Here is a 12,224-nt window from a genome sequence, read left to right on the forward strand (position 1 = left end):
ATTTTTGCTTTTGTTTCCCTTGATTCTAAAGACGTGTTAAGAAGTTGCTGCGGCTGAGGTCAAGGAGGTTTTTGCCTGCTTTCTCCTCGAGGATTTTGATGGCTTCCTGTCTTACATTTAGGTCTTTCATCCATTTTGAGTTTATTTTTGTGTATGGTGTAAGAAAGTGGTCCAGGTTCATTTTTTTTGCATGTCACTGTCCAGTTTTCTCAGCACCATTTGTTGAAGCACCATTTGTCTTTATTCCATTGGATATTTTTTCCTGCTTCGTCAAAGATTAGTTGGCCTGGATTCCTTTCTTTGTTGAGTGTTTTTATCATGAAAGGGTGTCAAATGCTTTTTCTGCACCTACTGAAGTGATCATGTAGTTTTTGTTTATTATGTTTATTAATTTTCCTATGTTGAATCAACCTTCCAGGATGAATCCCACTTGGCCATGGTTATCATCTTTTTCACATGTTGGTGAATTTGGTTTGCCAAGTATTTGTAAGATTTTTGGGGTTTGAGGGGTGCCTGGGTAGCTCAGGTTAAGCGTCTGACTTTGGTTCAGGTCATTAATCTCACAGTGTGTGAGTTCAAGCTCCGTGTAGGGCTCTGTGCTGACAACTCAGAATCCTTGGATTCTGTCTCCCTCTCTCTCTGCTTCCTCCCTGTTCATGCTCTGTCTCTGTCTCTGTCTCTCTCAAAAAAATGAATAAACACTAAAAAATTTTTTTAAAGATTTTTGGGATCTGGCTGTACTGGTTTTTTAATCAGATACAGTATCTCTAACTTAAAGGCCAGTTAAATTCTGAAAATTTTAATCAATAAATCATACTTCTCATTAATCTTAATTTTATTCTTCCCAAAAAGAGTCCTTAGAAATAAACTGGTAAAGGAGCACCTGGGTGGCTCAGCTGGTTATGTGTCTGACTTCTGATTTCAGCTCAGGTCATGATCTCACAGTTTGTGAGTTCAAGCCCCCAGTGTCAGGCTCCGCGCTCACAGGTCAGAGCCTGCTTTGGATTCTCTTTCTCCCTCTCTCTCTCTCTCCCCAGTGCACATGCGCTCTCTCTCAAAATAAAAAAATAAACTTAAAAAAAAAATACAGAAACTGGTAATGACTCTAAGGACTTTCTCTTTTGCTTTTTGCACAGAAATAGCAATTATCTAATATGGCTCTGAGTTTTAGTGCTCCCTTATTTATTTTAACGAACTACACATCTTTGCCTGACTCCGCTTAAGGAAAAAGCTGAAAGAATATGCTGAAATATAGCTAGTAATTTGTAAGTATTTTCTCCTATACTCCATAGAATGAGTAGAGCCAATGTCCTAAAGTATAACCTTTAGTGGCCAATTCTAGCACATGAAGCAGCTCCTGGTGATAAGGAAATATGCTTGGAAAGAATAAGTGACTTGCTCAACAGCCCCTCAGTGAGGAGGGAGTAAAGTTTGGACTAGAATCTAGGCTTTAATTATTTACATTTTGCATATTCCTTTCTATATACCGTCAACCCTTAAGAACTACTGTAGAGGTAGAACTTGCTACTTTGATATGATTAGAAGCCTCATTACTTAGTTCTCTGAATAAGATCTGGAGTTAATTAAAGGTCTGTTTCCTTACCATGGTATTAGTACTTGGCTGTCCTAGTGTGCTGGTATTACCAAAGGAAAAGCCAGTGTTCTGGGTGGTTGTGGCCTGGCCAAATGGTTTACTGAAGAGGCTGGTAGTCTGCTGATTCTGTTGGCCAAAGAGACCACCCGGATTTGTTCCAAACCCAGTTGTACCTTTTAGAAAAAAAGAAATACAGTAAAAATAAATGGAGAAAAGAAAAACCCCCTCAAATCTCACATTATTCAGTTACTGCAACAACATTAATATTCTTGACTAAATGATGTAGGAAATCTACATATCTACATATCTAAATGATGTAGGAAAATTTCATTCACTACTCAAAATAGATAACCCATCCTTTTTCACCTAAGTCTGGATTTAGTTCAGACTTCAATTCCTATAATAATACTCTGACTCCAAGAACCCTGGCTGGGCTAAGTAATCTTTTTTGAGTCCAAAACTTTCTTCTATTTACAAAATACCACACCACACTCAGAATCTATATGTGTATTTTAACCTTGTTAGATTAAGTTTTTCTTGAGAACAGAGGCTTTCTATTTCACATAGGATACACTGTATTTGATAATGAGTATGTGGCTAAACTACATCACAGGATACCAAGTCTGAAATGAATGTTAAATGCCACTTAAATATGTATTTATCTGTATATTCGCAGGTGTGTATAAATCTCTGTAAAAGATCACAAAACAGTCCAACTTTTGTGTGTTTTATGGAGGAAAATAATAGCTAGGGGAAGCAAACAAGATACCTTTGGTTACAGACTTTTTTGTGTCTCGTGAACTTTTATCATACATATGTATTACCTGCACAAAAGTAGTATTTTCATAAAGTAATTTAGTCATCATCATAGACTTCCCTCTTTCACATCCCACATAAAAGCAATCTATCGGCAAATCTCATCAGTTCTATATTCAAACTGGGTCTAGAATCTGACACGTTTACTACCTCCATCTATTCAGTCAAGCCACTATCATCTCTCATGTGAATGAAGCAACAGCTTTTCTAATTTATTTGTCTTCACCCTTGCCTCCTTAACAATCTTTTTTTCTTGAGTCTTTGAAGTTGAAACACAATGTTATATTAGTTTCAGGTGTACAACCTAGCGATTGGACAAGTCTCTAGGTTATGCTATACTCACAAGTGTAGCTACCACAATCTAAATATAGCAGCATTCAGATGATCCTTCACTCATAATCACATGACTTCTCTTTCTAAAACTTCTAATGGCTTCCTAACTCAAATAAAAATTCAAATCTTGACAATGACCCATAATGTCCTATAAAATATAGTCCTTATATCCCTTAATACTTCCCCTTGGTTCTCATTATCTTTGGAAAAAACTCAGGGTTTTTAGACTTACAGCTTCCTCTGGCTGGAATGTTGTTCCTCCAGAAATCTGTATAGCTTTATCCTTCACATTCTTCAGATAGGTCACCTTCCAAATGTCACCTTATCAGTGAGGCCCTTTTTAACCATCTCCATTTACTGTGTATCTCTCCATCCCCATCTACATATCAGACACTCTATTCCTCTGACATTGCTGAATTATTTTATCAAAAAATGACAATTATGTTTTACTTTTAGTTGTCTGTCCCTCCTCAATATGATGCCAAATGCTTACTAGTTCCAAAGGCTGTTTTGTTCTGACCATATGCAAAGCCTGAGTTAGTGGTAGAGGAGCTGAAGAGTCCTGTTGCACTGGAGGTGGCTGGAGAAGACCCAAACAAGCCAGATGTGGTACCTGCTCCCACCTGGTTCTGTGGGCCTTTCCGGTTAGCCTGATAATCCTCTAAACGAAGTTCCTAGAGGAAGGGAAAGCGTATTTCCAATCTTAATATGCAGCCAAAAAAATTATTTAGGAAACTAAATACTTAAATTTAGAATTCAACGTTCATGTTCACATAGGAACCATGACTAAAAAACAGAGAAGTACAGAACATGAACTTATTACCATTACAGAAAAACACTTTCAACAGTGTAGAGTGGACACTAAAATCCATACCATAATTACTAAAACCACAGGCCAAAGGACCAATCATATCTTAATTTTAATTTTCTTTTATAAACAGCAATAGTTTCTTTTAGTACAAGGCTATATAATAATCCTATCTACTCCCACCCCAAATATAAAAATTAGCTAGAAATATCAAAGTTTCTGGGACGGGATGAGGGGTTTCAGAAAATTAGGTAAAAAAAGGGATACAGTTTAAGAGTTCTATCTCACACGTCAGGGTGTTTCTGTACACTCCAATAAATCAAGTACAGTATGGGATGTAGAGGAAGCAACAGCTATAACTAGGGATGACACTCAAAATATACAACATACTATCATATTATAGTATGAACTAACTTCATGCAACGCCATGGATAAATCTCACAGTGTAGAAAAGCAGACTTAGTAGGTAATGTAAGATTCCATCTATATAAAGTTCAAAATGAGCAAAACATGGGCACTCACAATAGTAGTTAGCTTAGGAAGAGGTGGTGGGGCGGGCAGGGCGATTGTGCCTAGGGAGACCGGGACATGTGGGACATCAGGAATGCTGGTAATGCTCAGTGACTTGATCTGGATCCTGGTAACATGGGTCTGTTCACTTGGTGAAAACTTAGTATGTTGTACACTTATGACTTTGCATGAGTTTACTAAAATCATGTGCATGTCACATACACACACGTCACCCAGTATAATGTGAACAACATACAATCACAATGGACTACTAACAGAACTATACCAGTACAAACAAGCTGAATATTGACCTTCCTAAAACAAGATATGTATAGATAATACATTAATTTTTAAAAATAATTTGCTTGTGGAGCACCTGGCTGGCTCAGTCAGTAGAGCATGTGGCTCTTGATCTTGGTCAGGGTTTTGACTTCAAGCCCCACACTGGGCACAGAGCTTACTTAAAAAAAATTTGGTTGTTAGTCTTTTACATAAACCCAGTGTGAACCACTGATCCTAAAAATAATCAAAAACATTTTTAAAAGTTGCTTTCCAATAGAATCAGAAGGTTAGGCTGATATTCTGTATTGCATTTTACTGACCTCTAGAGACTTGCTTTCATATTCTTTCATAGCAGTAATACACTGGTGCTTGGTACTGATGTTAGTGCTAACTCCAGCTTTAACCATAGTATCTGTACCAGTCGGAGGCTGTAAAGGAAGATAAAAGCAAATATGAAAGTCTAAAGCAAATGTCTAAGTCTAAACTTTAAATCCCTACTCTCCAGACACAATTCTTCAACCACTGAACTCTACACTATCTAGTCCTGTAGGTCTTTTGCTAAATCAGAGTTTCAATGGCGCTTAATTAAATACATTGCATTTCTGATCTCTCTCCCCTACGTTATCTAAATAAATCAATCGCAATAATAGTTATCACAGACATTGAGTCCATAAACAAGCCATCTAATTACATACTAAAATACACTTAACACTGTATGCATAAGGAAAACTTCATCCAATTTACCCAACATGTACATTTAAACCTGAATCTCTGAGTTCTATCTCCTACCCTGCTCTGAAGTATCTGAAAGAAAGAAAGAAAGAAAGAAATACATAAAATAAAGCGAAGTTCTGCTTTGTAACTGTTGTTGCATTTAAGAAACATGGAAGCCGGGTTTTTTTCCCCTATAACCTTATGAGAAACAGGCACAATACATAACCAAAGTTTTCTACTAGTATTGCCAGTTTCCTCAATTATTACACTTTCCAGGAATTATTTTTCCCTATTATTTATAAAATTTAGGTTTCTAAATTCAATATTATGACTTCACCACCTTGCCTGAGAAATTCTTCATTTCCTGGAGTAACTTTTAACAAGAAGTTCAGTCAAGACCTACTTTCCCCAGATTTTCTTTAAGCTAACTGCACCTCCAGCCTACCCTAAGTATCTCCCCAATCGCATCAAATGGTATCTTACATCAAGTAATATTCCATACATTTTCATAAACAAATCTTCCATTCTAACCCTCTGCCCAAGTCTTAAAAAAGCCAAAGAAAACATAAGACTCCATTGCCCCATTTTGCCATTTCATCAACAAGTTTTATTCTTCATTGGCACACAAAATATTTAGGAGTTATTCCATGTATCTCCTTAAAGAGGCCCTATTTTCAATAATGGTTGAGCATTCAACCATTCCTTTAGAGCCAAGTTATGAATGCAATAAATACAAGTTCAACATCATTACTACCTGTTGTAATCAACCTTGTGAATATAAATTTGACTGGGTTAAGCATAATTCAAATACACATAATCTAGATTTATGTTTCATGACTTTTCGTATTTACTATATAACTATTTACAGATTTTGTTCTTAACACATCTTAGAAGAATGAGACTAAGCTGTGCAGAACTGGAAAAAGGAGAAATTTTATGATTCATCCTGCAAAGAAATATACAAATGGGAGAGTAATATATTCTACAAAGACTGGAAAGAAATACTTACATTAAACTTAATCGTAGTCCCAGTGGGAGCAGCTGTAAAACTACTCGGCCCAAAGAGGGAGCCAGATGTACTACCAAAAGGATTGGAGGTGGTATTTGTAGTACCAAAAAGTCCCCCACTGCTGGTACTTGTTCCAAAATCTGTAAATTACAAAGAAAAAGAAGATGGCAACAGTTTAAGAATCTGTAAGACATCTTGGAATTGGGCTGTGGCACTATAGATGCATTACTTTCACACACTCAAATTTTCTATCTTACAAATTTCCCTAGTATCTTCAAACAGGTATTTCATATAGACACAGATAAAATTCTAGGCTCAAAACTTTGAAGTGAAACAAAATCTAAATCCCTTTGTCAGCTAAATGTCTATAAAGTTCTTCTTGGGTAAATTTGGAAGAAAGTGAAAAAAAAATAGTGCTCTATTTCATCATAGATTTTATTTCATTTCTCCTTTCTTGTTAAAACTACATGCTGAATGAACCAGTCTTTCTGAAAACATCACAACAGACTTCAATAGGGTCACAGTATATTTTATTTACATAATACATATTACATTAATACAAACACACACACAAAACCAAAAAGTTCAAAACATATAAATGGTCCTATTAGGGAAACCAAACAGGTTAATATAAAATTCTGCCCAGAAAAATAATTTAGAAAAATTAGTAGGCATCTTGATTGTTTTATAGAATGAATCCTCTAATTACCTTACTTTTCCAAAAAGCTGAGTTTCAAAAAACTCCATAAAAGTGAATTTAACTGTTATCTAAGGAATATATTTTCAAAGTAAGAGATATTATTTCTCAAGAAGTTATACAAAGGGTGCCAGAAGTGTCAGTAAACAATAAAGTTATCTGCCAGTATTTCATAGTAAGTCAGATCCTAATTACCAATTTAAGAGGAATGTGATTTCTCACTGGCAAACTCTTTCTTTTCTAAAAACACGTCCTAATGTATGGTTTAAGGTCAACAGGCACATCTCTTGTGAATTAGCACTTTAGATTGCATTTTACATTGTCATCATTAAGTATTTCAATACCCTATAAACTTTCCCTTTGTGAAATACTGATAGCTGGCTAACTTATTCATTCTGCTATACTTTTGTGCTAAGAATGCATCAACTCACAGAGCACACCTGTTCAACCAATAGTGGTTGCCTCAAAGTACTGTGTGGAGAAGTATCCCTAGGTCACATTTAGACTTAAAGAGAAAGAAACCATCAATTAAAATCATCTGCCATGGATAATGAATGGAAGAGTAACCAGGTCATCTCCAGTATTTGTCATTCCTGCTTTAGTCTCTTGTAACAAATGTGAAACAGAGGCAAGGAGGTGCCTCTGCAGTACAATATGGATGACTATACACTCCTCCTTGAAATTCTCCTGTCTTAACAACTATGACATCACTCTGACTTGGCTTTCCATATACTATTTGGTCATTCTATATCAGGAGCCTCTTCCTCTGCATATTCCTTAAATAATAATGCTTCTTAGATTTCCACTCATGGGAAGATGTACCCAACCTCCTCATTTAAAGCCTATTAAACTTTTCGATACATTTTGAAGATTTCCTCTCCCCATGTTTTTGCCATCTGGTAGAGAAAGGAGGTAAATGAACACAGGCAAAAGAAGAAGAAAGAATATATTCAATAAGCAAATCAAATTGTTGGATGCAGAAGTCCAATGATATCCTACTTACTTCCGAAGCCAGTTGGTTTATTTTGTGCAAAGGCATTGTTTTGGGATGAGAAGAGACTAGTCCCTGTACTTGCAGTTCCAAACAAGCTATTTGATGTTCCTGTTGATGTGCCAAACCCAAAGCCAGTGCTTGTGGAAGTAGCTGGCTGACTAAATGAATTAGTACCAAATAATCCTCCTGGGGAGATGGAGAGGGGGAAAAACAGTTAAACAGATGGACTGGAACCACTATATGAAGTCCTATATCAACTACGAATAAACCAACTGTATTCCAAGTAAAACCCCTACCTGGTTTGGTCTGTGAATTTCCAAAGAGGCCTCCGGTATTGTTGCTAGAACCAAATGCAGATGTTCCAAAAGCCCCTCCACTAGTAGTACCAAAACCAGTACCTGAAAAAGCAAAATCCAGGGTCAAAACAAAATCTTAATCAGGTGATCCAATGAAAAAGGATTTTAATATTTCTTAACATTCTGTGTTTCAATACAATCATTGGTCTTCTCTGAAAATAATTTTTTCAAAAGTCCATCATACTACAAATTACAGTCTTGAAATTAAGCATTGTATTCATTGCCTCAGGTTAAAAAAAAAAAGTGAAGAAGTGTGACTTTTCAATAAAGTTATAGATGTTGATGGATTAAAAAAAAAAGTGCCAACTAAAACCAAAAGGAATGCAAAGGTAGCTAGTGATTATAAGCTACAGACAAAAGTAAAACAATCAAAATTAAGGTGTTCAATTCTCTCCAGTCACCACACGTTCCATAGTCACTGGGATGGATGGTCCGTATTTAGGAGAGCACTTCAGAATGACCTGGGAAGGGTTTTCAAAATACACATGTTCAGGTTCCAACCTGAGAGTCTAATTCCATAGTTCTAGGACAGAAAATATGTTCTTTAACAAACAAACAAAACAAAACAAACAAACAAACAAACAAACAAACAGGGGTGCCTGGGTGGCTCAGTCGGTTAAGCGTCCAACTTCAGCTCAGGTCATGATCTTGCAGTTTGTGGGTTCCAGCCCTGCACTGGGCTCTGTGCTGACAGTTCAGAGCCTAGAACCTGCTTCAGATTCTGTGTCTCCCTCTCTCTGCCCCTCCCCTGCTTACTCCCTCTCAAAAATAAACATTAAAAAAAATTTAAAAAACAAAAAGCCAACAAAAACAACCCCCCAAGTGACTCTGACGGGCACTCTTTATTAAAAACCAAGGACCTGGAGCAACTGGGTATCTCAGTCAGTTAAGCATCCGACTTTGGCTCAGGTCATGATCTCATAGTTCACAAGTTCAAGCCCCGCGTAGGACTCTGTGCTGACAGCTAAAAGCCTGGAGCCTGCTTCGGATTCTGTGTCTCCCTCTCTCTCTGCCCCTCCCTCACTTGCTCTATGTGGCTCTCTCTCTCTCAAAACTGAATAAACATTAAAAAAATTTTTTTGGGGGGGCGCCCGGGTGGCTCAGTCGGTTAAGCGTCCGACTTCAGCTCAGGTCACGATCTCGCAGTCCGTGAGTTCGAGCCCCGCATCGGGCTCTGGGCTGATGGCTCAGAGCCTGGAGCCTGCTTCCGATTCTGTGTCTCCCTCTCTCTCTGCCTCTCCCCCGTTCATGCTCTGTCTCTCTCTGTCTCAAAAATAAATAAACGTTGGGGCGCCTGGGTGGCGCAGTCGGTTAAGTGTCCGACTTCAGCCAGGTCACGATCTCGCGGTCCGTGAGATCGAGCCCCGCGTCGGGCTCTGGGCTGATGGCTCAGAGCCTGGAGCCTGTTTCCGATTCTGTGTCTCCCTCTCTCTCTGCCCCTCCCCCGTTCATGCTCTGTCTCTCTCTGTCCCAAAAATAAATAAACGTTGAAATAAATAAATAAATAAATAAATAAATAAATAAATAATGTATTTATTCACGTATAATTAACACACAATGTTACCCTAGTTTCAGACTTTCATTCGTTTCAGACCCTGTATTTAATAGTCTGTTCTTTTGTCCCTTTCTCCTTTGTTCATTTGTTTTGTTTCTTAAATTCCACATATGAGTGAAATCATATGGTATTTGTCTCTCCCTGACTTATTTCACTTAGCATTATACCTCTAGGTCCATCCATGTTGTTGCAAATGGCAAGATCTCATTCTTTATGACTAAATTTCCATTGTATATATACACCACATCTTCTTTATCCATTCATTTATTGATGGACACTGGGTTGTTTCTGTATCTTTGCTATAGTAAATAACACTGCAATAAACATAGGGGTACATATATCTTTTCAAATTGGGTGTTTTGGTTTTCTTTGGGTGAACATCCAGCAGTGGAATTACTGGATCTTAAGGTAATTTTACTTGTAATTTTTTGAGGAACTTCCTACTGTTTTCCACAGTGGCTGCACCATTTTGCATTACCACCAACAGTGCACGAGGGTTCCTTTTACTCCATATCCTCGCCAACATTTGTTATATCTTGTGTTTTTTATTTCAGCCATCAGAATGGATTTGTTCTTAATAAGAATAGCTTAATATTTTCCCCCTCTTTTGTTCTTTTGTAAAACTTACTCTGCCCAAATGTTGAAGTTGTGCCAAAGCCACCAGTGCCACCCCCAAAGGGCGTTCCAAATGACTTATTAAACATCTTCAAAATGAGTCTTTGCTTCAGATAGCTGAAAGAAGAAAAAAATATTACTTTTTAAAGACCACAGAATTAATTCTTTCAAAAAATATGACATTTTACATGTTGAGGCCCATTCAAACTACAACATAATCTTTAATCTCATTCAATATCCTGAAACTCTATAATGATAAAAGATCTTCTAAAATTGAGCTGAATTATCAGTACCATAATGTGAGATTAAACTTCAGATCCCACCAATAATCAACCATCCCTTTAAAACCATGTTTTTTAACTTTTTTTTTAAAGCTCCCTTTTAATGAAGGATTCAGGTCCACTATGCCAGATCTAGGAGGTTATGCACAATATCCATTAAAAATTACAATGATATTCTGCTATTACAATCACTTGAGAAATTAAAATTTTTGTCAGGCTTTATTTTCTATAGTTTGCATTGCAAAAAGGTTTTTTTGCCTTCTTCTTCTTCTTATTATTATTATTTTTTGGTATATAAAATGTTACAATATTAAATGTTCCTTAAACTATGCATACCCCTCCCCCCATCTCCAAATGCCAGAGTCTGGTGCTCTGACATTCTCTTTGAGTCTTACTTCTTAAGATCATTCTTTATGGTCCCCTACTTTTCTATCTTTGGAAACATTACAGAAAATCTTTGGTGAAACCCTCCCCACCTCATATGAATGATTCCCCTGCAGTATCTAAACTATGTACTTAATGAGTTGGACCAAAGTGTTTCAACAAGTACAAAAGAGAAGTTTGCTCTCCCCTAGATTTGACCAAAAAACAAGTTAAAGGTATAGTTTATTCCAAAGTAAACACCGTCCCCCTCATAAATTTTCCTTAAGCTTAAGATATCTGCTACCACTTACATATCAGCAGACAAGAAAATACTGAGTAAACTATGTACTTTTAATATAAAAACTCAAAAACAGCCAATCGTGCTTATCTGGATTCTGTGACAGGTAGGATGATTTTTCTATTATATACACATGATGGAACAGCTTTTTCTTCTAGTAAAATCATGCCTCATTCATATAATAGAATTAAATACAACATTTGGAAGTGCTCCCCACAATGTTCCAGTGTCCCTTTAGTACTTCCAGCTATTCCAACAACCGAAACATTCTGTGCAACATTGGAAAAGATGAAGCTGTCCCTAAATACCTAATGGTTTTACAGAAATCAACATTCTGTCCCCTAAACTCTCCTACAAAAAAAAAATTCCAACACTTAATTCTTTATCTACATCCATGAATTTAATAACTCTAATTAAACAAAGCTCAGTGAACCAGTGGTTCAAGAGAGCCACATCAGAATTAGCTGACAAGCTTTTCAAAATAAAACCCCCCAGGCCCTATTCTAGAAATGAGGACCAAAATGTCCAGGGTTAGGATGTAGACATTTGTATTTTGAAAGGTTCAAGTGACTCTAATGCATTCTCATGGAACTACAGACTATATTTCATGTAATCATCATTTCTCTTTCAGTAACGAGATCTGCTTGAAGTTTCCTCTCTTCTCAATTTAACAGATGTCACAAAGTGACAGACTGGGCCTTCAGCCTATTAACTGGTAACTCTCCTTTCCAGGGAAAATATTCTTGGAAGCTTAGCAGAAGTCTAGACCTGGCTATGGGTCTATCTATCTATACATTTGTTTTTCAACAGTGCATTCAGAATTGACAGTTGTGCTAGGGGTTAGATGTCTGGACAGTTCCATTTTGACCACAATCCCTTTCATACTGCTGTCTTGAGTCAGAGCCCCTATACACTCACTTTACTGTATCTGTTGAATAAATTTTTTGACCCAACATCAGCACAGCAAAAAACTGTGAACTGTAATAAAGTTATTACAAT

The 12,224-nt window shown here is 36.9% G+C and overlaps 1 protein-coding gene across 10 annotated transcripts in view; it reads right to left on the minus strand.

The window, feature by feature from the left end:
* The window catches only part of NUP98 (nucleoporin 98 and 96 precursor), a 116,666-nt gene that overhangs the window by 91,143 nt on the left and 13,299 nt on the right, over window positions 1-12,224 (minus strand). For all 10 annotated transcript variants that reach the window (XM_045484200.1, XM_045484196.1, XM_045484199.1 and 7 more), the window contains 7 exons: window positions 10,297-10,400; window positions 8,054-8,155; window positions 7,767-7,943; window positions 6,067-6,206; window positions 4,664-4,771; window positions 3,237-3,417; window positions 1,604-1,767 (listed from right to left, as the gene is read on the minus strand). In XM_045484200.1, the coding sequence (XP_045340156.1) occupies window positions 1,604-1,767; window positions 3,237-3,417; window positions 4,664-4,771; window positions 6,067-6,206; window positions 7,767-7,943; window positions 8,054-8,155; window positions 10,297-10,372 (948 nt within the window). In that variant the 5' untranslated portion in view covers window positions 10,373-10,400. The remainder of the gene's footprint in view (window positions 1-1,603; window positions 1,768-3,236; window positions 3,418-4,663; window positions 4,772-6,066; window positions 6,207-7,766; window positions 7,944-8,053; window positions 8,156-10,296; window positions 10,401-12,224) is intronic.

Source organism: Leopardus geoffroyi, chromosome D1, assembly GCF_018350155.1.
Source record: "Leopardus geoffroyi isolate Oge1 chromosome D1, O.geoffroyi_Oge1_pat1.0, whole genome shotgun sequence".
Taxonomy (NCBI): Eukaryota; Metazoa; Chordata; class Mammalia; order Carnivora; family Felidae; genus Leopardus; species Leopardus geoffroyi.